Genomic DNA, 23,992 nt, shown 5'->3' with positions numbered 1-23,992 from the left:
AGTGTAGAGTTGTCATGAACTTTCAGTATCTGTGGAGCACAATAAAATGAAGCAGGCCTGTATATTCTGAACTAAAACACTTCCCAAATTCATCTCCAGCAGCTGACTCTATGAGATTGAGTCTCCTGTTTTAGTTTTTGCTGCTTCCAAAGACTTCTAATCACAACCAGAAACTGACTTCTCTGGAATTAAATTTACTGTAGTTGAATGAGCTCACTTCCCCACCCCCAACTTACTTCAATTCAAACTAGAGTCTTGATTAAGTTCCAGAGGGATTTTTGCCTACAACAAGCCTGCCAAGGGCATGCCCAGTATCCTAAGAGTGTACTTCAGTCATCCCGTAAGTACATATATGATGACCTTGTTTTTATTATTTTTTGGTCTAACTTCAGTTCTTTTCAAATTCTGCTATATATTTAAAAGAATCCTTATACCTATAAATTTATGGGATGACAAAGGGGGTCCACGGACTAGAAACTGTGTGCTAGCTAAAACACCCCTCTAGCCTGCCTTGCAAAGTAATGGGAAACAGGGCACACCATAGTTAACTACATTTTATCACCTCCTCTGGTTTCGCGATACCCTTTCCATAGAACATAGGGCTTCGACTTGGCTGACTATGTCAGGTGAGACTCACTGAGAGAAATGAATAGTCTCAGAACTATTTTGTAGACCTCACTTTCCTCATCTGTAAAATGAGGTAGTTGGAGCTAAGTGATCTCCAAGTTATTTTCCCTGCTTTCACCATCTATGATTCAACTCACTTTGAATCCACTCCATTATTTAATAATCTATACATCTCTAGAAAATTATCTTCAACAAGCATATGATAGGCACCGGGGAAACTAATAAGAGGTAAGATTCTAAAGGAGGCTAGAAACCTAGTTAGGGTGTTAAGATATGTCCATACAAGGATGCACTGCAGGAAAAGGCTATGTACCAAAATGAGAGACATGGGTGCATAGGGTGGAATCCCTAAACTCCTATCCCACCAATGCACACTGGACAATGAAGTAAGCAAAAGAAAAAAAATAATAACTTTCATTGTGTTTAACCACTGTGATTTGAGAGTTGTTATAGCAATAAGTATTACTTACCCTAACTTCATGTGCATATATCTAATTTTACCCCTACCTCTACCTTTACTATACCTCTGTCTAGAGAGATTTTACACACACACATACACACACACACACACACACACACACACACACATTTCAGGTCAAAAGATGAGATTCCATTGCCTATCATGACGGTATCTATGACCCTGGAATGACTAAATTGTTCACACCTGTGGAATATAGCTGTTTAATTTTCTTCCCTCCTATACTATATGCCTCTGGAAGGCAGGAGCTAAGTCTTTTTAATTCACCACTGCATTCTCAGCACCTAGTGCCTGGAACATAGTAAGTATCCAGTAAGTATTCCTTTGATGAATGAACAAGGGCTTAAATTACATAGTGCTTCTCACCTGGGCTCCTATAGCACCCTATCCTTGCACTACCATTAAACTTACTACTTTATATTATAATTGCTATACATTGTCTCCTTCAGAGAGCAAAGTGCTCAATATTTGTTCAATCTAGTTTGGAACTTGGTGAATTTCTTTTAATTCTATAAATGGAGAATGCCTTCTAGGGCCAACAAAATAGTTCTTGAATTATGTACATAAAGGCTGTCAGTCAGACCTGTCCTCTAAGTCACTTGCTCTTCTGAGTGACTGAGGGTCCTTTCCTGCTTAAGCCAAAGCACAAAAGTGTCTTGGTACCCCTGAATCTCCTGAGCATCATAAATCATGAACTTGCCTTTAACCTGTCCTAGACTGAAAGCCTGGTTTCCTGCCAGAGTCCCCAGTATCAAAAGAATGGTGGTGGCTAGGGGCTGGGGGTTGAGGGAAATGGGGGAGATGTTGGTCAAAGAATACAAACTTTCAGTTACAAGATAAATTTTGGAGATGTAAATGTACGGCATGGTGATGATTGTTAACAATACTCTACTGTGTACTTGAAATTTGCTGAGAGTAAATCTTAAGTGTTCTCACCACACACAATAAAGGTAACTCTGTAAGGTGACAGATGTGTTAATTAGCTTGATCGTGGTAATCAATTTCCAGTGTGTATCAAATCAAATGCACACCTTACATACATACAATGTTATTTGTCAATTATATCTCAATAAAGCTAAAAACTGGCTTCAATATTTATTGCTGTACATTTGACTCACAAAATTAAGCCCTTTCCAAATGGGTTTTAGTTAAAAACATTTCCTACAGATTTAGATGAAAATCAAGCAAAAGAAGAAAATGGACTACTTCCGTAAGACTTACTCCCTCATTTTTTCCTTCTTACTAGACTCTACTGTAGTAACTGCAAGATAAAGACCAAAAAAATTGGGTCCTTCCTTTACAAGCCCAAGTAATTCTACTGACTAATTAAAAGACACTCTGGTTTCCATAACTCACTTCTTCATAAATTGACTTAACTCCTGACTGACCCAAGAGATTTGTTAAATGGGACCGGAAATTTTTCACAGTCCTCATTGCTCTAGAATTGAATAAATTAAAAGTAGGCAGGGAAGGAAACACTGTAAATGGTAAAACCTATTGCAATTCTAATTCAGTGTACAAAGTGAGAACATGCCCTCAATTTGCCAGCAAGAAAGTGCCAGTAAATCTCACACTGCCACTGTCATGATTAGAAATGGCCATGGTCTCTATGAAGCCAAAAGCTTCTGTAATTTTTTGATGGGGCAACAAAAGTAAGGAGACGGTTTCAGGAAATTTCCTGTGGTGCTATGCCTGAGTCCTGGGTTTCCATGAACATTAGGGAAGAACTTTAGCCAAGTGTTATCATAAAAAGTGAAATATGACCAACAAAATGGCCTTCCTTATTAAAAACTGTAAGAAAAGAGGGCTACATTGCTTTGCATTTAGAATACATATATCATGCCAACTACACAATTAGAGAAAAGTTCCCAAATTTCCATTTCCTCATCAATTTCCCCCATATTGAAATAATTATCCTCCTCTCTAATTCAACAAGTTAATAGTGGAATGCAAAGCTCTACAAATTCCTCTGAAGATGCCTGACCTAGAATTTTATTTTCAAGATACAAAACGTTAGCCACCTCTACCAGAAAGCCTCAAGGAGAACAGTTTAGACCACTTTATAACTTCTGGAAGCCTCAGCCTGATGACTATGGGTCCCTTTTGCTTTTTACCAAAACTGAGAGTAATGTTTCCACTTCAGTGACCAGTTCATAGTTAAATAGCAACTGAGCCCAAACTCTAGGATCCAGTAACTTGTGTGCTTTTATATATGCTGCAGGGATGGAGACAGGCTGCTATCTACTATCCACAGATAAACAGACCCTGCTAGATAATATCCTTGTCACAAAACCAAGATAATAAGCCATCAACAACAACTTGAATGATGGGTCTAAATATACCTGCAGAATGAAAGGTTCTCATCCCATAAGCATGCCTTGTGTGGATGGGACCACTGTGGCATGCAGCAAGGCTCTCAGGTAATTAAAATGGTAGACACATTCCTAGCTCCTCACTCAATCTACTCAACCTGTGTAAACAGTGCCCTAAAGATAGAGAAGCAGCATGTTAAGTCAATCCATGATACAATCCCTGTTAACTTTTTCCTATTTAGCGTTAAGAGAGAATTCACACAATGCCAATGATAAAAATGGAGTTTTCATATTGCACTTCAGTCTATATAGATCAACACAGTAGGTTACGGTAGTAATTTTAAAACCTGAGCATGCATCAGAATCATTTGGGGGGGCTTGTTACAACACAGATCTCTAGACTCCACCCCCAGAGCTTCTGATTCAGTTAAGTCTGGGATAGGACCTGTGGATTTGCATTTCCAGCATGTTCCCCGGCTTTGTCCACACTGCTGGTTCAAGGAACACACTTTGGGAATTACTGTGCTAGAGCATGGTCATAATGAGTATAAGATTTTAAGTTCAAATCTCATTTCAGTCAGTTGGAAAATTCTGATGTGACCACCCTAACCAGATTTGACAGTTCAACAAATGTCTGCCCTCGGTTACAGGGAGAACAAGATGACAAAATAGGCATGCTTCTCTGCAATCTTATACTTCGTTCTATAAAATCATGCAAACATGTCTGAATTAGTAACTGCAGCTTTATATACAAAGAGCATACCATTTTTTGACTTTTCATTCTGAAAATTTTGAAACACATAAAAATAGATAATATATAATAAACACCCACATACCTATCACCTATTTGCTAAACGTGCTTCATTTATTTTTTTTAGCTGGAGTATTTTAAAGTAAATTCCAGATATCATGATATTTTCTCCCCTGAATATTTCTGCATAAAAAAGAACATAACCTTTTTATATTGTACTTTTACTTTCAAATTATTTTAATTTCCATTATTTTCTCAACATCTATTAAGTATATAGGGCAAGTGATCTTTCTTTTTTTAAGACAAAAATATTTAAGAATCAAATATTCAAAGACTAGTCCCAGATACTAGAGCAAGTTTGTAACAACAGAGGAGACGTGTCCCTTTTCAGAAACTGTGCTAGGTGCTAGGAATATGGTAATGAAAAGTTTCCTGCCTCTTAGCTCTACGCTCTTTCCAGGAAACTAAGTTGCTGTTCAAAATTTAGTCCAAAAGAATAATGAAAGAAATTAGACGAGGCCAGCATTAGCTAAAGTGTGTTCCCCATAATATCCATTCTTCAGGAGCTAATAATTATTATACACATCCACAAAAAGAATTCTATGGTCAAATGAGTTTAGGAAACACTGGGTTAAATAAACAGGTTTCTTTATTGCAGAACTTTTTGGAGTTTCTAGTAAACTAAGATATGTTGGGAATCTCTAAGATGAAAGCATATTAAGTATGCAGTATCTCTCCATTATATTAAATGATAAACTTTTGGAGCCTGACGACTCGGAAATTTGAATACCACAGTAGCATGGAGTGTGACCTCATGGAGACTGACATCTTGGAGTCGTTGGAAGATCTAGGTTACAAGGGTCCATTGTTGGAAGATGGTGCTCTGTCTCAGGCAGTCTCTGCTGGAGCCAGTTCCCCCGAGTTTACCAAACTCTGTGCTTGGCTGGTGTCTGAATTAAGAGTGTTCTGTAAATTAGAGGAAAATGTGCAAGCAACTAACAGCCCGAGTGAAGCTGAAGAATTCCAGCTTGAGGTGAGTGGGCTACTAGGGGAGATGAACTGTCCATATCTATCACTGACATCTGGTGATGTGACCAAGCGCCTTCTCGTTCAGAAGAACTGCCTCCTTTTGCTCACATACCTCATCTCAGAACTAGAAGCTGCCAGAATGCTCTGTGTGAATACTCCTCCAAAAAAAGCTCAAGAAGGAGGCGGTAGTGAGGTCTTTCAAGAGTTGAAAGGCATATGTATTGCTCTAGGAATGTCCAAACCTCCAGCCAATATAACTATGTTCCAATTCTTCAGCGGGATTGAAAAAAAATTAAAGGAGACATTAGCAAAAGTTCCACCTAACCATGTGGGAAAGCCTTTATTGAAGAAGCCAATGGGACCAGCCCACTGGGAAAAGATAGAAGCAATTAACCAAGCCATAGCCAATGAATATGAAGTTCGGAGAAAGCTGCTAATAAAACGTTTGGATGTCACTGTCCAGTCTTTTGGCTGGTCTGACAGAGCTAAGAGTCAGACAGAAAAATTAGCAAAGGTTTATCAGCCGAAACGCTCAGTTTTATCTCCTAAAAGTACTATTTCTGTTGCCCACCTCCTGGCTGCAAGACAAGACTTGTCAAAGATTTTAAGGACAAGCAGTGGCTCTATAAGAGAAAAGACTGCCTGTGCCATCAATAAGGTGTTGATGGGCAGGGTGCCTGACAGAGGAGGTAGACCCAATGAAATTGAACCTCCACCTCCAGAGATGCCACCATGGCAGAAAAGGCAAGATGGCCCCCAGCAGCAAGCAGGAGGTCGAGGAGGAGGGAGAGGTGGTTATGAACATTCCTCATATGGAGGACGAGGAGGTCATGAACAAGGAGGAGGGAGAGGTGGACGTGGTGGCTACGACCATGGTAGCCGAGGGGGAGGAAGAGGAAATAAGCATCAAGGAGGCTGGACAGATGGAGGGAGTGGAGGAGGAGGTGGCTACCAAGATGGTAGTTACCGAGATTCGGGTTTCCAGCCGGGTGGCTATCATGGTGGTGGCCACAGTGGTAGCTATCAAGGCGGTGGTTATGGCGGCTTCCAAACATCTACATATACAGGAAGTGGATACCAGGGTGGTGGATACCAGCAGGACAATAGATACCAAGATGGTGGGCACCATAATGATCGAGGCAGTGGTCGTGGAGGGAGAGGTGGTCGCGGAGGCCGAGGTGGTCGTGGAGGCCAGGGAGGAGGTTGGGGAGGAAGGGGGAGCCAGAATTATCACCAAGGGGGACAATTTGAACAGCACTTCCAGCATGGAGGTTATCAGTATAATCATTCTGGATTTGGACAGGGAAGACATTATACTAGTTGAGGCTACAGAACCTTACACTTTGCTAGAGCTCAAGTAATAGAAACTTAGTTTCAGAATCCTGAGTCCAGCATCAATTTTGAATTAATGTGAGACCACAGGTGGCAGGCAGATTCCTGCTTGGCATAAGTATTTGTAGGTCTTCATTCAATTCTGTTGGGTTTGTGTTGTTTTTTTTTTTAAAGGACTTACATGACAAAATTTGTTTGAGAAACACGTACATCTCTCCTTTATATAAAGAACTTTTTAAAAGGTAATTAAAATTGCCTTTAATTGACCAGTAGACTAATTCCACAGTCAGAACATGCATACTTTTTTGGGAAGAAATTACTTGAATAAGTAGTTTTCAAAAAGCGGTTTTGGAAATGAGGATTCTCCTAGATTTTTTTAGATTTTCAACTAGGAAATCTTCCTCATATTAACAGTCCATTTGTATGTGTTCTCCTTAAAGTATTCTAATGCCTATTTTCCAAGCACAGTTCTGCCCTGATTGGCTTTTTATTCAGAGAGATTATGCCACATTTACTTCATGATAGACTTTTAGGTCAGTTCCTATTAAATGAGCTCTTCCACAGATAGCACATTCAGTAGCCTTATCCTTTTGATGGAATACTGTACCATATGCTCAACTCTGAAAACCTTGAACACGGCCAAAATCCGTAAAGATTATAAAAGCAAACTAAGTTGTGAACCTATAGTACATGTAGGCATTTATATAGTATAGCAATTCAGACTGACCTGCATCCATTCAAAACAAGTTCCTCCTTAAACCTTATTTTTACTTGAAATCTGTTAGAAGAAACAGCAAACAAATTTGTTTTATGCATGAGTTAATACCACTGGCTCAGCAAATACAAGTTAGTTTGCTTTGGGCAGGAGACTTTTTTTGTAATGGAAGAAATGCACTACCAAGTAAGAGGACAGATTTTTGCTTAGTGCAGGAGGCCCTTTATTATTGCTGCAGAAAACAAAAGCCTGGCTGAGTTGATGTTTTACATTCTCCTTTACTGAAATCAACATGAAGCTTCTTGCTGGGTTTTTGTATACGTAAACATTGTCAAGCTGTGAAAGAAAATGGCTGGAGGTGTGCTTTGTGTGAAAGGTGAGCAATAAAGTATCTGTATGTTCAAAAAAAAAAAAAAAAAAAAAAAAAAAAAAAAAATGATAAACTTTTGATTGTTGTTGTTGTTGCTGCTGTGTGTGTGTACATGTGCATGTGTTGTTTAAGGAGCATCTCTAGAAAACATATTTTGATAAATGTTCCACTAATAGAATCTAAGGTTTACTTTACGTGTTCATGAAAACTTTAGAAGAAAAATGATCTCACATTCCAGTGATAGAAAGTAAGAACAGATTCCTGTCCACTTTCAAATATTAAAATGAGACTACCTATGCAGAAATGAATTAGCTCCTTACAATTTTTAAGTACGAAATTTTCAAATTTAATATATTTACAACTGTACTTTAAAAGCATCATATAATTGTAAAAATTTAATCATATCATCATACCCAGAGCCAGTTTTTTAGATTATAATACTTTAATTAAAGTATTATCTTTGATATATATCTTGATAATCTCATTATAGTCAATTGGAAGTGACTTCGATATTCATGGAATAGTGTAATAGTTGGATTTGTAAGAAAACACTCTAAATCACATGAGAACTATATTTAACGTGAAATGTACTTTGTTATCCCTAAAATCAAATAGATGGTAAAGGAAGGAAACACGAAAACACTGGTATAGCACAAGACCTAAGATGGGTGTGCATGAGATCAAAACAATTCATGGATATCAGTTGAGGGCATTTAGTATCTAGTTGATTGATTAACACAGTATTTTAGCTTTATGTAAATATATAGAAGATGGCTAGGTCAACACAGTTGTCAAGCATCTGATTTACCAGTGAAAATAATCAACCAGGTATCTTCAAAGTACCTAAAAGTTGGGCACTGTATAGATTGGCTACTTAGTTAACAAGCAATATTTCACATTTTCATGAATGATTTTTTTCATCAGGAACACAGAGCCCCAAAATGTTCAATATTTACAATTCCTGCCTAGTGCTGGCTGAGGAAGAAGTTTTAGAAAAGTCCTTTATGAAGTTACTTAATCTTCCTACACCCCATTGTCCTCCTCTCTAAAGCGGCTGGTAACTTTTTATGTTCTATGATGATAAACAGAAAAGACGAAACTGTCTCAAAAATCAAAATGTCTAGGTAAATGAGGGCGGGCAATCATAAATGAAGAGTAACTATAATGATTGCTTTAGGGTAGGATTTTAGACATTTTATCTAAATTTTAATGCTGTAGAAATTTTGTTATAAGACAGACTATGCATTTTAAAATAAGCCTGATATCTTCGTATTTAATTTTAATAGTAATCAGTGCTTAATACTTTAATCTGAAATAACCTTAAAATACATAATTCATATTACAGAAACCACTAAAGATCCTGATTATTCATTTCTGACTTTTGTTAGCATGAAGAACTAATATTAGATGTCTAATTAATTAACAAAACGGTGTTTTCATACCTTTACACCAAAAAATTGCACTAGGTAATTTGTGTTTTCCTTTATTTAGCAGGCCAGGATATGCCACAATGATAAATGATGGTCCGCACTTGAGTGATATTATGTGATAAACTCAGAAATCAGTTTAAGTTTGGTATTTATTTTAGGTTGATTAAATCAGAGGGTAAAGATTTCTGAGTCACAGTGCTCTCCAACTTGAAAAAAATCAATAAGTCCTAGTTAATCGGCAGGCAACAGCCTAACCAGATTAAGTGTGTGAACCCTGGGACTGCTCGAGCAGCTCAGCAAACTTAACCCACAAGTGGATGAAACAATACAAAACACTGCTATTACATATTTCTTTGCATGATGCTAAACCTATCATTTGGGTGAAAATAAAACAAACATCTATGAGGAGAATTAATACATGGCTCTAAGCTTCTTTCCTAGCGCTATAATTGCCTAGATATTAATCTTCTCATAAAAACTTCCTCCTTTAAATCTAATAGCTCATATATCAATAGATACTTGCACAGAAATGTGCGATAATGTAATTTTTAAAACTAATTCAATAGAAATAAAAACAAGCTATGGTTTATAATAAAGATTATGATCTGATCCTCAATAGTTTAACCAGGCATGTCTTCAGAGTTTTAGTCTCTTCATCTGCAAAATGGGAATAATATCATTGTATCCCTGTGTTGAAAAGGTAAGTGAGAACAAATGCAAAGTATTATAATGTTACAGGTGTTAACAATAAAAGGCTTTTCAAGTATGTACGTGGCCTGCCATCTTTAACAGCAGCAGTCTTCTGCTTACCTACAAAAGGCCCAAACAGCTGATCAATATAGGAGGAAAAATTGGAAGGTAATAGAATTTTTTAAAAGACAAACTATTTCTTTGCTTTTTATATGGACCAGTGGATTCCAAACTGAAGCTTTCTATCTCTATAACAGAATGGAAACCATTATTTTCTAATACACACTAGAATAATTATGTAATTATTATTTAACCTTTGTTGAAGTTACCCTTTGAGAAACACTGACAGCAAAAAATAAAACAAAAAAATTTTTTTAGATTTTTTAAAAAGATTTTATTTATTTATTTGAGAGAGAGAGAGAGCATGAGAGGGGAGTGGGTCAGAGGGAGAAGCAGACTCCCCGCTGAGCAGGGAGCCTGGTGCAGGGCTTGATCCCGGGGCTCCAGGATCATGACCTGAGCTGAAGGCAGTCGCTCAACCAACTGAGCCACCCAGGCACCCCAAAAATTTTGAGTAGAGCTTGAGAGAATACTTGACTTTTCACTGATTGGTTTTACCCTCTCACAGAGAGCACTGATTCTCGACTGGGGCCTTGTTCTCTAGGGGTGGATTTCAAAATCTCTAGAGCAATGTTATACGGAGTGTAACTTGAAAAAGCCTACTTACTATCATAATGTTTTATATTTGTAAAATAGAAAACATAAAATAGTTTCTAAAAGAATCTATAGAAAATAACATTCTCAGTGGAGTTCAGGGAGACACATTTTTATATTTCTTAAAAGGGGGTATGTGTTTGCATAGGTTAAAAAATAGTTTCTGGGGTTTTGCCCCAGCTCGCAAAGGGCTCTGGGGAGAGGTTTCCATTATGCCTGGATAGCTAATCTGTTAACAGGTCATGTAAATCGCCAGCACTCTAGCAACTGGCCCGAAGTAATGTTCTGAAGATTCACTAAACACATGGTAAAGAGGATGGTGAGCAAAGCAATCACTACAACTATTAAAACCAAGCAATGAAGAGCAGGCTGTCAGAAAGCAAATAGAGACATCCTTGGGTGTTTTTGCATGACTGATAATCTCAGATTGCCAGATTTAGCAAATAAATCCCATTTGGGACACATTTATACAAAAAAGAAATATTAATTGTTTATCTGAAGTTGAAATTCAGCTGGGCATCTTGTGTTTTATCTGGCAATGCTTAGTGAAACCTTCCCTCCAGCGCATCAATAACACTTCCCAAAGGATTATGCTATATATCATAGGAGCATATATGTAATATATCAGAGCAAGGAATTCAACTTGATCATTTATTCAGAAACTGTTCTTGCTCCCAATGTTGCCCAACACCTCTTTAATGAGAAAAACCTGTGCTGCACATTAGTTTCAGCTGTCACTGCTGAGAGTCAACCTATGGTAGACACAGCGAATAAAAACTGACCCCTTTATGGGAGGAATCATTATTAACCTTACAAGCTCCATACATATGCTTTGATCGAGTATCTAAGCTTTCTGTTTTGAGAGTGCAGCCTTATATTGGGACTTAGCCTACATAGCCATTCACCTACTCAATCCAAGTCACTGGAAATTAGGATTGAGGAAACAAAGTAAATAAACTAGAAGAAACATAGTATCAGAGATGAAAGGGTGGTGAGCAGACTGGAATTCAAGAGACCAGAGTTCTCTTTCCTCTTCTACCATTAAACTGCTGTGTGACCATGTAAAAGTCATTTCACCTCTTTGGGCCTCAGATTCAAAAATAGTATAATTAGTAAGTTAGACTGGTGATTTATCCATCAACTGTTTACTAAGCACCTTTTATACACTAGACCCAGAGCTAAGCAGTTGTGATACTCCTCTCAAGGGGCTCATAGTCCACTATGCTCTAGTTAAAAGATTCTACACTTTGGGTTTTGAAACAATTTTCTCAGGTCTTATTTGGGGAGAAAAATGTCTGAAACTCACTATGTTACTTATGCAAACTTCTTCCAATTCCTTGTAAAAGTTTGAGTAATTTAAAAATTAAAAGCATAATATTTTCAATGGTAAATTTCCTAATTCCTTCCTCAAAGTTCATGGTAACCAATCTCAAATTAATTAAATTCTAAACCTTAGGGATGACGAAACTGAAATCTTTGAAGTTTATATCCTATTCTTTAGAGTGTGCCACAAATGTAATGGTAAAGTGTAGATAACCTTTCGAATGTTGTTTTATTAAGAATTACTTGAGTTATAGGTCACATGTAAAGCAGTTTATTGACAAGCACATCCCTACAGACTAATATGAGTGGACAGATCTCAGCTTGTCAGTTCAGCTTGGATGAAAACATACAATTAACAGATTGAACAAGCAATATAGATGTTTCCCATCAGCCTTTGGCAAATGAAAGGTAAGCAGAGCTGTGTGCCTCTCATAAATTGCTGACTTTGTTATGCTGAGGCTTGTGTTATATTGAAAATGCTTTACATCTGTGAATGGAAAATGAAAATCCTGTCAACCTTAGCCAAATGTGTTTTGCACATAAGACGATGTACACTACTTTACTATGGACATCAAGTCAATGAATACCCCCACAAGCCCGGCCAGAGCAGATGGGCATTTTAGCATTAGTGTCAGGGCAGCTCAAAAACAAAAACAGAACAAAAAATAAACCAAACCAATCCCCACCAGATTGCAAATTTACACTATGACTGATTTGATGTCCAAAGAACAATTCTCCTTTTAAAAATAAACCCGTAACAATGTTGATATTTACCCAGGTTGAGTTATTTTGAAAAGAGGGAGCCAAAATATGATATATCACATTATATACTATATGTGATGGTATATAAAATCAATCATATCCTTTATTTTGATCATAAGCCATCATGAAGCTCCAGATGGAAAATTTTGTTCTGATCACTTTTCTTAAAGTAGCGCATAGTAGCAATCTTTATCAGACAGAAATATGTTGTCTGCTGTGGATATTAATTAGTACTCAGACTCTCATGATTACAAGTGTAGCTTAAGGTGGAAATGGTGTAATAAAATGAGCAATTTGGGAATTTGGAACAAAAAGTCTGGCTTCAAGGTCCTACCTCCACAATCATGAAACTCTCATCTGAGTGGCTTTGAGTAAGCTACTTGACCTTCCTGTACCCCAAGTCTTCTTTTCTATGAAATAGGGTGATTGTTAGTACCCACACCACATGAGGCTCACTGGAATGATGTGCATAAAAACATTTAACTTCTGAGTTATAAAATGTTAAGTATAACAAAACGAATGATAGTAGTAAGTCCATGTCATAATCATCCTTCAAAGGTGTTTCATTAGTATTCATTAAAAAGGAGAAAAAAAAAAAAGATGGGTTGGGCTTCACTGTTGAATGAAACCAAATACTCTTCGGAATGAAATCTGCCTCCACACTTAGGTTATTTTCACATCTTTGCGTGGATCTTCTCTATTCCCCATGACTGGGTCCTTCTTGCCATTCAGGTTTTGGCTCCAAACTTCCTCCTAGGGGAGGACTTCCCTGACCACACCCACTAGAGTACTGCCTCATATCTCAGTCTCTACCGAACTACCTTTGAAATTATCTTTTTAAACATAGTTATCTTTCTTGCCTGACAAGAACATGAGCTCCAAGAAGGCAGAGAACCTATTTGTCTCATCCACATGTTTACTTCTGCATTCCCAGTGGTTACACAAGTTCTTGGTACATAGAAGGATTTCATAAATATTTATTAAATAAACAAGTGAATAGATCTCCTAACTCCATGAAGCAATATAATTGATTTTTTTTTGTTTTTGATCAAGAACGTAGGCTTTGGGCCTGTCGTTACTGGACTCAAAATTTTCAAAAGTTGTTCCATGGAGCGTTTTTCTAAATGGAAGGCCCAGGTTTATTTTTTTACCAAGTCAAATGATTGAAAATTCAAGTTAGTTCTCCAGGTGAGTAATTAGGATAAAACTTAATTCTTCAGATGAATTCCAAAGAATTGATTACTTCTCTAGAGACCACTGGGCTGCATTCAAATCACCATTTCACTACAGACTCTGAATGATCTAATTTACAAATCCCCATGAATCAAATTAACTAGATAACTGCCAAAATGTAATCCCATTCGAGGAGTGAACTATCTGGTTTTATTGTCTACATTAGTTAAATGAACTTCATTAGTTAAACTTCACTTCCATTTGTACTGTTTTAAGATAGCCTGTTGTAAGCTTTTAGCCCTAAAGTATGGCTATAGTCCTAAAATTTGCTCAGTTTTCCTTATATTATTCCAAATTTGATACCTCATTCTTTTTCCTCCTGCTGCCACTGAATTAAAACCCTATGCAGTTACCCTATAGGGATATAAACATCTCATCAAGGCTTTATATTAGAATTGTAAATAAACTCTGCCAGATTTTTCTAAATGACTCATTATTAAGAAAATCAAACGTAGGGCGCCTGGGTGGCTCAGTTGGTTAAGCGACTGCCTTCCGCTCAGGTCATGATCCTGGAGTTCCGGGATCGAGTCCCGCATCGGGCTCCCTGCTCAGCAGGGAGTCTGCTTCTCCCTCTCCCGCTCCCCCCTCTTGTGCTCTTTCTCTCTCTCTCTCTCTCTCTCAAATAAATAAATAAATAAAATCTTTAAAAAAAAAAAAAAAAGAAAATCAAATGTAACTTCACCTGAACGGGTTAATGTTATGTAAACTTCATGAAAATTAAGGTTTTTGCCTTAGAAGAGAAAACCATTTTATGGTCTTACAAAATTTCTGTGAGGTTGTCAATTAAAAATCCATCCCAGGGATTATACACCTGAATTAAAGTCAAATAATTCTTTTGCCTGTGCTTCTTAGCAGGTCTTAGGTACAATTCCTATATCATTTATCCTTTTTTTCCCCCAGTAAAGACTTTCACATTTTCATTTCAGTTCCCATTCTTTAAACATCTGGCTGCAGCTCTACCTGCAGTTTTCTATGAAGGTGGACAATTATGGTAGGAGTTATTGTTCTATTCTTGTGCATTAGCACCTGTTACCATTATAAGGCCTGCAAGCAAACAGCTCAGAAATAATAGCAACAGATTTAGAAATGAAATAGTCGTAACGCTTTTGTGCTTATATAGCACTGTTTTTCCCCTAGTAGATTTCTTTATGAAAACCATTTCATCAATCCTCTAAGTCAGGGGTTGGCGAATAGTTTTTTTTTTTTTCTTTTTCATTTAAAGAGCCAGACAATAAATTTTTTAGGCTTTGCAGTTTATATAGAATCTGCCTTAACTACACAGCTCATCCCTTATAGTGCAAAAGCAATATGTAAATAAATGAACATGGCTATGTTTCAATAAAGCTTTGTGGGCACAGAAACTGGAATTTCATATAATTTTCACATGTCACAAAATATTATCCTTCTTTTGATTTTCTGTTTGAACCATTCAAAAATGTAAAAATAATTTTTAGCTCATATCATACAAAAACAGGAGGCAGGCTATATTTGGCTGAGGGTCTTAATTTGCCAAACCCTGCTGAGTTGTCCCTTGACACTTGTACATGGCAGAAAATATTTTCCTTTTTACCTTTGATAATGACAGATATGGCACTAAAAAGTTAAAGAAGTTGTAGCAAGTTCTAGAAGAATTTATGGCCATTCGTTCACTCAGCATATTATTTGTTGAGTGCCTAGTTGGCTAGAAACAAATGTTGCTAACTCCTTGTGTAAAACAGCAAGAGCCCCCCCCAACATTCAAATATTATTAATATGTGCTTCACCCCCACAGGTCATATAAGTTTCTCCACAAGAAAAAAGGCCTTGCTTTAGAGTGTAGTGACTACACTCAGTAGCTGAAAGACCCATATAGATTTTTCAAAGAAATTAAAACTACAAGAGAAATAAGACACAAACAGAAATGGTACTCAGGATTCAATAAAATTAGGCTGAAAACAACATGAAACCTTCCAGGTCTAAGTATATAAAATATATGATCTACTTTTAAGTTAACTCCTCAGAGATTCAGCTAGCATTGTGATGTGAGGACCAAGTAGCAAAATTATTACTGTGAACAGAGTTTGATCCTTGGTTTTGGGAACCTGAATAACAGCCCAGTGCTCTAAAAGCTCCAGTCTCAAATATGATATATAATGAAACTTTTTAAGAGAATTTCCATGACTATAAAATTATTTTAAAAAATTTCTGTTTAGCATCTCAAACATCAAGGGGCCTAATTAATTTAGAGAAAGGCAGTTCCTACTAAAACAGACCATTTATTCCTCTGAGGTATGAATTAAAGTACAACTGATTTCTATATTTGAGAAACGTAGGTCTACATTAAATGTGTATATATATGTGTATATATACATTAAGTGTGTATATATGGAATCCCCAAGCAACACAGCTTAATTTTATAACCTTTCTTTCTTTCTTGTGTTCAGTTATCATCCATTTTAATGTAGAATTATTATAAATCACATATTCTGCATACTGAATGAATAGAAATAATTTGCAGTATTCAAAGAACAAGGTGGTCCACTAAGCTTTGGGCCACATCAGTTCTGAAAGCCACAAGCATCAGGCTGTGGAATTCCCTATTTGGCTAAATTTTAGACCTGAACATGTACTGACATTATATTTAGAAGACTGACCCGAGTCTTATGGTCCTTCATCATCCTGGAGAGGATAATGCTCCAGAAGAGTAACGCTGGATGATGATAGATGATGACATGCATACAATTTTACTGAGTAGCTTGTGCCTCATGAATAAGGATCTAAAAAAATTCAGTGGGTGGGTCATGGTATAAATAATGCTCCTGGCTAGCTCTGTATAAAACATGTAGCCACTTGGGGTGCCTGGCTGGCTCAGTCAGTAGAGCATGTGACTCTTGATCTCAGGGGCGTGAGTTCAAGCCCCACACTGGGCACAGAGCTGACTTAAAAAAATTATTAAAAATTGTCTTAAAGCATGTAGCCACTACTCTCAGTCATGAACACCACTGATAGAGGACATACATTCTTTAATACCTCCCTTAAACCAAGACCTATATTCTTACTATCCATCAAAGTATGCTCGGAATAATGCACTTAGTTAGCTTTATTATTATCATCTAAGTACTATCAATATGCTTTACCAGGTGCAAGAGGAAGCTTTACATTTCTAGCTATTTTTGCAGTGAAGTGATTAGCTTCCACTCAATCTCCTGATAAGCCCTGAGAATGCAGAGTCCTGCCAATTCCCAATCAATTCTGTTTGGCCTTATGATTCACTGTTACTCGAGTGAGCTGGTTCTCAACAGGCAATACAATCTTCAGTTTTATATGAAAATTTAAGACTTTTAAAAAGTTACATTGAGAATATTCAACACAATGCAAAAGTGTTACTTTATTTAGGAATCATCACTTCTGAAGGGTCCAAAAAAAAAGAGCAATGTTCCTATAAAAGTATTGTTCTGCATGACCATAAAGCAAAGAGGAATTTTCAAGATGTATGAAGAGAGGTGCTTAGTCAAAATGAAAAATTTAGACCGTAAGTACATATAGTGTAATTGGATGGTGAGAAGTGGGAAGTGAGGATATTATGTCAGTTCTTCATCTTTACAGAGGAGTAAATGCTTTAACACTATGAAAGATACTGAAAGTCAAAATCCCTCTACTCTAAATACATAGAAATGACAGATTATTCATAAAAAGAGAAAAGCAAAAAAAAAAAAAAAAAGACGAAGAACCATAGCTGTGTTCAAAGACAAGATTAACATCTCCTTGGACTGGGAACAGAAGAGAAACTGCAAAGCAGTGTGAAACAAATGATGTGCTGGGTTCTGAGCCCAGAAGTATGTAATGCTACCCAAGACTTCAGTTCCAGAGGGGTGTCAGGGATAAGCACTCTGAGGCAGGCAAGGTGAATAGCAAAGGCTTCCTGAACAGGGTTACAGATTTATAATCAACGGCTGACCTAGAGAGAAAAGAACAAGGCACAGGCTCACACTCCAGCCCTGAGCTAAGTACTCACTGCCCCAAGGACAGAATTAGCGAGAGCCCTAAAACACAACGATTTGCACTAAGAAATCAACACTAAAATGACAGTCCTCAGCCCCTAGATGTATGGAAACTTTAAAAGCACTGTTAAATATTAAATGAGTTAAAAACGAAATCACAATAGAAATTTAAAATATATATATTTAGAAATTAGAGAGAGCAAAAGTACTACATAGCAACATTTGTGGCATGCACCTAAAGGTACACAATGAGGTGAGCAGACAGCATTCAGTGCCTTTACTAACTAACCAGAAAGGTGAAAAAATAAGTGAGTAAAATATTTCAAGAAGTTAGAAAAATAACGTTAGACTGAACTTAGAGAAAGTTAAAAGGAAGGAAAACAAAAATAAGCACTGGACTTATTACAATAGAAAATAGAAAGCATAGAAAGGAACAAAAAAGTGGAAAGCTGGATCATTTAAAAAAACTTATAAAATAAACAAACCTTTGGCAAAACTGATAAACAGAAAAATTAGATAAAAGGACTATTTTCTAGGAAAATATAAAAAACCAAAACAGTCTAAGGAAGACCTAAAAAATTAAAAATGAAAATGAAACAATAACCGTTAAACAAATGGAATGTGTAATCAAAAGTCTCCCACTTCAAGATACAACAGGCTCACACAATTTCAAATGCAAAATTTATCAGACTTTCAAGAAATACATAACTTCTGTATATAAACAACTATTTTAGAGACTAAAAAAAGAGCAAATGCTGTCCAACTCATTCACTGTGGCCTGTATAACCACGACACAAAAATCTGACAAGGGAAATTTGAGAAAGGAGAATTCCAGACTAATCTTACTCATGCAAAAATCCCTTAAAAAAACAGTGAATCAAATCCAGGAATGTGTAAAAAAGAGAATATATCATGGCCAAACTGAGTTTATCCAAGAAATGAAGGGCTGGTTCAACACTGGAAGAATTAATCAGTGTAATTAACCAAATTAACAAAATAAAACAACAAACACATATGTGACCTGAATAGATGCAGAAATAGCATTTAACAAAAATCAGCATTTTTCATGTTTAAAAACCTATTTTTATATGGCAAATTAGGAATACATCAGTAGTTCCTTGACTTCTTGGAAGATTATCTTTTAACAACTTAAACATAAGTGTTCTCATAAAAGTCAGGACAAAGATACCCATTCTCACCACTTCTATTTAACATTTTAATGAAGGTCCTAGACAATACAATTAAACAAGGAAAATAAAGCAGGTATAAAAATGGAAAGGATAAGATAAAACTGTTATTATTTGCAAATGATAGAACTATCTACATAGAAAAATCCAAGAGTAAGTACAAACTATCAGAACTAACAAGAAATTTTGGCAAGGCTTCTGGAAACAAAACTGATATATTAAAATCAACAGCAAACCCCTATACAAGTAATAACCAATTAGATAATTCAATAGAAAAAGAACTAAGATCCTATTTATAGTATTAACCAAAGCTAAAAAGAACCTGAGAATAAAACTAACAGAAGTTGAGCAAAACCTTTATAGAGTAAGCTGCAAAAATTATTGAAGGACATAAAAGATTATAACAAATGGAGAAATAAAATATGTTCATGAATTGGAAGACTCAATATCATAAAAATATGAATTGTACTCAAATTAACCTATAAATTTGATGCAATGCCAATCAATCAAGGACAAAAGAAGCAAATTGAAACCACAGGTCACAAACTTGGAGACAACTGCAAAGATCAGAACTACAAAGATTAGTATTCAGGATTTATTTTTTTTTATAAAACTACAACTAAACAAAAAGCAGAAGAGTGAACAAATGATATCACCAGGCAATTCTCAGACAAGTAAACCTGAATATACATGAAAAAGCCCTGTGCCTCACAATCAGTGGCACATAAATTACATCAGTGAGGACTCATAATATGTATGCAGACTGGCAAAAATTTAACAAGAACAAATGTTGATAAATATATAGACAATTAGCAATTTCATGTACTGATGGTGAGAGTCTCTCTCGTGCACTTTGGAGAGCAATTTGGCAACATCTAGTAAAGGAGGATATTGAGAATATTCATGTCCTTTGACTCAGAAATTCCACTTCTAGGTGTATACTCTAACATACTCTTTCACACATACACACAAAAAGTACTCACAAAATGTTTACTGGCAGCACAGTTTGTAAAATTAAATTTGGGGAACAGTGTAAGTGTCCATTACCAGAGGAGGATTAGTATATTCATCTAATAGACCACATATATCAATTAACAAAATGAAACAGCACCTCACATACCAGCATAGTTAAATCACAGGCAAAAGAGGCAAAAGAACATTGAAGAAGGATACGTATTTAATGGAAACCTATATGAATACTGTAAAAAAAAAACCCAAAGTATATATAGGAATGATAAATATCAAATTCAGGATACTGGTTACATCTAAGAGTTGTATTTGAGGAGAAGGGAAGATGGGGGGGCGGTAAATAAGTTTTAATTTTGTCTGTAATGTTTTAATTCCTGAAAATAAATCTAAAGAAAATATGGTAACATGTTAGATTTAAGCTGAGTCAAAGAGTAATAGGCATATGAGGATCCGCTATATGAAATCCCTGTACATTCAACATATTTCATCATTAATAAAAAAATAGAGGAGAATAAAAACCATTTCATCCAATGTTCCTAAAAATTTCCAGTTTAGGAATCAGCCATCAGCCTGGCTTTGAAAACCCAAGATAAACTCAAGCAGAATGAAAAGTTTCATACTGAGGAATTAAAGTTGGCATTTAACAGCTATATGTTGACTTCACATGCCACTAAAGATTTCCAAATATTTACTCCAAAAATACTAAGTTCTATAAAACAGCAAATGATTTAATGGTCAGAGAAAATGATTTAAATATATATTAATGCAACTTAATGCTATACACTCCCCCCTAAATTGCAGTATTTAGAAGAGAAAGCAAAGAAGCCTAAAAATTGTGAGCTGCAGGAAAATTCCAAAATTTCTTATAAATTGTTGCTAGGTTGTTTTAATGACATTTGGCTTTAGAAGTCAAATATCTTACACAATAATTACCTAAAATTTTACAGATAGATGATAGAGGGAGGAGAGAGGAAGGGGGAGGAAGGAACAGAGGCAGAGACCACACTCTGGTGCCCAAGATCCTGACATTCCCCACCCAAAGAGCTGGAACCCATTTCCAAGATTTGTAAGGATTTCTTCCCCAAGTCCTTACCCCTAAAGGCAGATGTGACTTCTCTGTACACATCCCCAGGTCCAACAGGGTCAAGAGTAGCTGTTTGCAAGATGTGGTTGGAGTTTATACACTGGCTGGGATGTCAACTGTGTGTATGTTAGGACACTTAGAGGTGTCCAAGTGTTTTAAATTTGAACCTGGCCCTCTAGGTCACTAAAAAGGTATATTTGTCAAATATATTTTATTTAAAAGTATGTCAGTTTAAAATATAGCTTTTTTTTTTCAGTTTTAAAGCTTTTAGAAGCTGCATTTTATTTTATTTATTTATTTTTAATTTTTATTATGTTATGTTAGTCACCATACAATACATCATTAGTTTTTGATGTGGTGATCCACGATCCATTGTTTTCGTTAAAATATAGCTTTTAAATTTTCATTGATATGGTTAGCCAAACTCCATATATATGTACTCATACTCTGAGGCCTGGTAAATGTTAGGGGTGGGCCTGGCTTGATCCTTTTATCCTCTTCTTTTCCTGCTTCTCCAAAACCTGTTTCTATACTAGTCTACGAAAAAGAAGTTTTAAAGAGAGATAGAAATAACTGTCATGCCTACCTCATAGAGTTGTGGTGAGAATTAATTGACTTAATGGATGCAAAAAGGCTTTGTAGCCTGTCGGCTTTAGATAAAAGACATCACACATCTTGTTTTCCTGGCATAGTCTTCCTTTTCATACATGTTGGCCATGAAATCATCTGCATTTCTGCTCTGTGGATACCCTGGGCACTGCTGATTCCACCTCGATGCACACTGACTAATGAAGGCACTTGGCTTCGGGTAGGTCTTCAGACTGCTCAACACTGAACTTATAGGTAGTTCTTTTATCCTTCTGGAGAGCTCTCTGTCTCCAGTCCCTTGAAGTCTTACTTTTATCCTGATCTGTCCTACCTGATTTTCCTTAAATTTATTCATAAGCCAGATGTTAAGAACAGTTTTTATTAAAAAAAAAAAAAAAGAATAGTTCTTATTTATCCTCAGGTTAAACTTCAACAGGTATTAATCCCTCTTGCTTGGAACCAGTTTATATGATACCAACTCTTTCCAATATCCAGAAGAAGATACCCAATCTCTTCTCATGCCTCACCTCACTTTAAAGTCAAAACATCCTAGCAGGTAGTAGGCATGCTTTCGGCCATTTTATAGATGAGAAACCCAGACTCAGAGTGATATGGCAACTTGCCTGTGGTCACATGACAAAGCACATGTTTATCAAACCTAGGATTGGAATTTAGTGTGGTCTGCTTACAAAGTCCATATGCTCCTCCTACGCTTAAGATAACTTAGTAAACCTTGAAGGTATAATATATTACACTGCTCTCCTCTTTTTATTTATTTACTTATTTATTTTTTGGAACTCATATAGCTAGTGCAGTAAGAAAACCCATGAATCCTCTCTTAGGGAACACAGGCTCAAGTTCACTACAGGCCTCTTTTAGAAAGCCAAGGGGAAACCAGTGGTGCTCCACATCCCTGTAGCCTGCCCATGGCTACGGCAAAAAGGGTCCTTGCAGTTGACACATGGTTCCACCCAGTTCATCAGGGTCAGGCAATGATCAGAATTTAGGACCAAGTTTACCAAGCAGGGGGACTTTGGCCATGGTAGATATTTAGAATAAGATTGGAGATGATCATTCTGGTCCACTTACTGGCACAACTGAAAGAAAGAGATCTGCCTGAGGATGCAACCTGTGTTATTTGTATTCTCTAAGTGATTGAAGTTGATCAGTGACTATCTGCAGTGTATCTTCTACTTTTTAACTAATATGTACTTTAAGGCATTTTAAATATAATTATGTCACATATCATTTGGTTAATCAAATTAATGTTTGAAAGAGTTCACAGGCAGCATGAGGCCTTTTTTTTTTTTTCCAAATCATAGAATCACAATTGGCTAAGCATCAAACTTAAATTCTGAAAAACTCAAAAAGAAGGTTAGTGTTTGGAAACCCAGGAAGCCCAATTGGACTCTTACTCATGGGAAAAATACATTTCTCATTCTTAACTATTGTTTTCTTTGCCCCATAAATGTATCTACTCTAGCTGTTCTTTGTTGGCCTACCAAAATAACTCAGTTCAAAAAGAGATGTCAAAGGAAATTTAATTATCAAGGTAAAAAGCCACAACTCTATTTTCCCTAGTTTTGAGTCACCAGAATAGTTTCTTATATCATCTAAGATTTTATTATATTCCATACTTTCTTAACTATCTGTTCATGAAAAAATGTTCAATCTTATCTGTTCTATTCCCCAGAATGCTCTTTCAAACTATATATGACAGATGCCCAAAGTTCATTTATCTCTACCTAAGTCTAACAGTTGTTTTGCTTAATGTTATATGTTAACACATGTATTATACAGAGCATAAAATCTTGGTGGTGTGAGAAAATTGTGAATTTTTTTAAAAGGTCTAAATTCTAAAATACTTTAATTAATGCAATAGTTTCATCACTTTCATTTGCAAACCATGATTCTTGCTAACTCCTAAGTGTTACTAGTAATGGTCTCTTAAGACATTTAATGAGTAGATAAAAATAATTTGAAACTAGTGTATTGATTGCTTGTATATAAATGAATGCTTGAGTAAAAATATGTTTTGGAAATGTATTCCTTTAAAGGTTTAAATAACCAACCTAGGAATCTTGTATTAGTATATTAATTTGAATCATTTTTATGAATTAATATAAATTAATGGATTACTGCCATATTATATTGCTATATTAACTATATTGCCCCTTTTCTGGCTATCTTAAGTAAATAATTGATTTGAGAAGGACATACATCATTCCCGTCTTCTAACCCAATTCCAACTGAAATTTTAAACTATTGACAAATAAATAAAAGAATCTGCAAAGAAAAACATGAGTTAATATAACCAAATTCATCAAGTTTTTCTTTTCAGAAACTAGAAAGCATTGCTACTCTGTGAACTTCATCCATTCGTATTAAAAACCTCCAGATTTAAAGGTTTCCTCTTAT

At 36.1% G+C, this 23,992-nt stretch overlaps 2 protein-coding genes across 4 annotated transcripts in view; one reads left to right on the top strand and one right to left on the bottom strand.

The window, feature by feature from the left end:
- TENM1 (teneurin transmembrane protein 1) overlaps positions 1 to 23,992 on the bottom strand; it is a 774,784-nt gene that overhangs the window by 587,841 nt on the left and 162,951 nt on the right. The window lies entirely within an intron of this gene.
- On the top strand, positions 4,936 to 7,336 carry LOC144380594 (protein FAM98A). The gene has a single exon (XM_078065227.1). It carries the CDS (start codon positions 4,968 to 4,970, stop codon positions 6,519 to 6,521), a length of 1,554 nt encoding a protein of 517 aa, XP_077921353.1. The 5' UTR covers positions 4,936 to 4,967; the 3' UTR covers positions 6,522 to 7,336.

This window comes from Halichoerus grypus, chromosome X (genome assembly GCF_964656455.1).
Source record: "Halichoerus grypus chromosome X, mHalGry1.hap1.1, whole genome shotgun sequence".
Classification (NCBI taxonomy): Eukaryota; Metazoa; Chordata; class Mammalia; order Carnivora; family Phocidae; genus Halichoerus; species Halichoerus grypus.
This window is presented reverse-complemented; position numbering and strand designations above follow the sequence as displayed.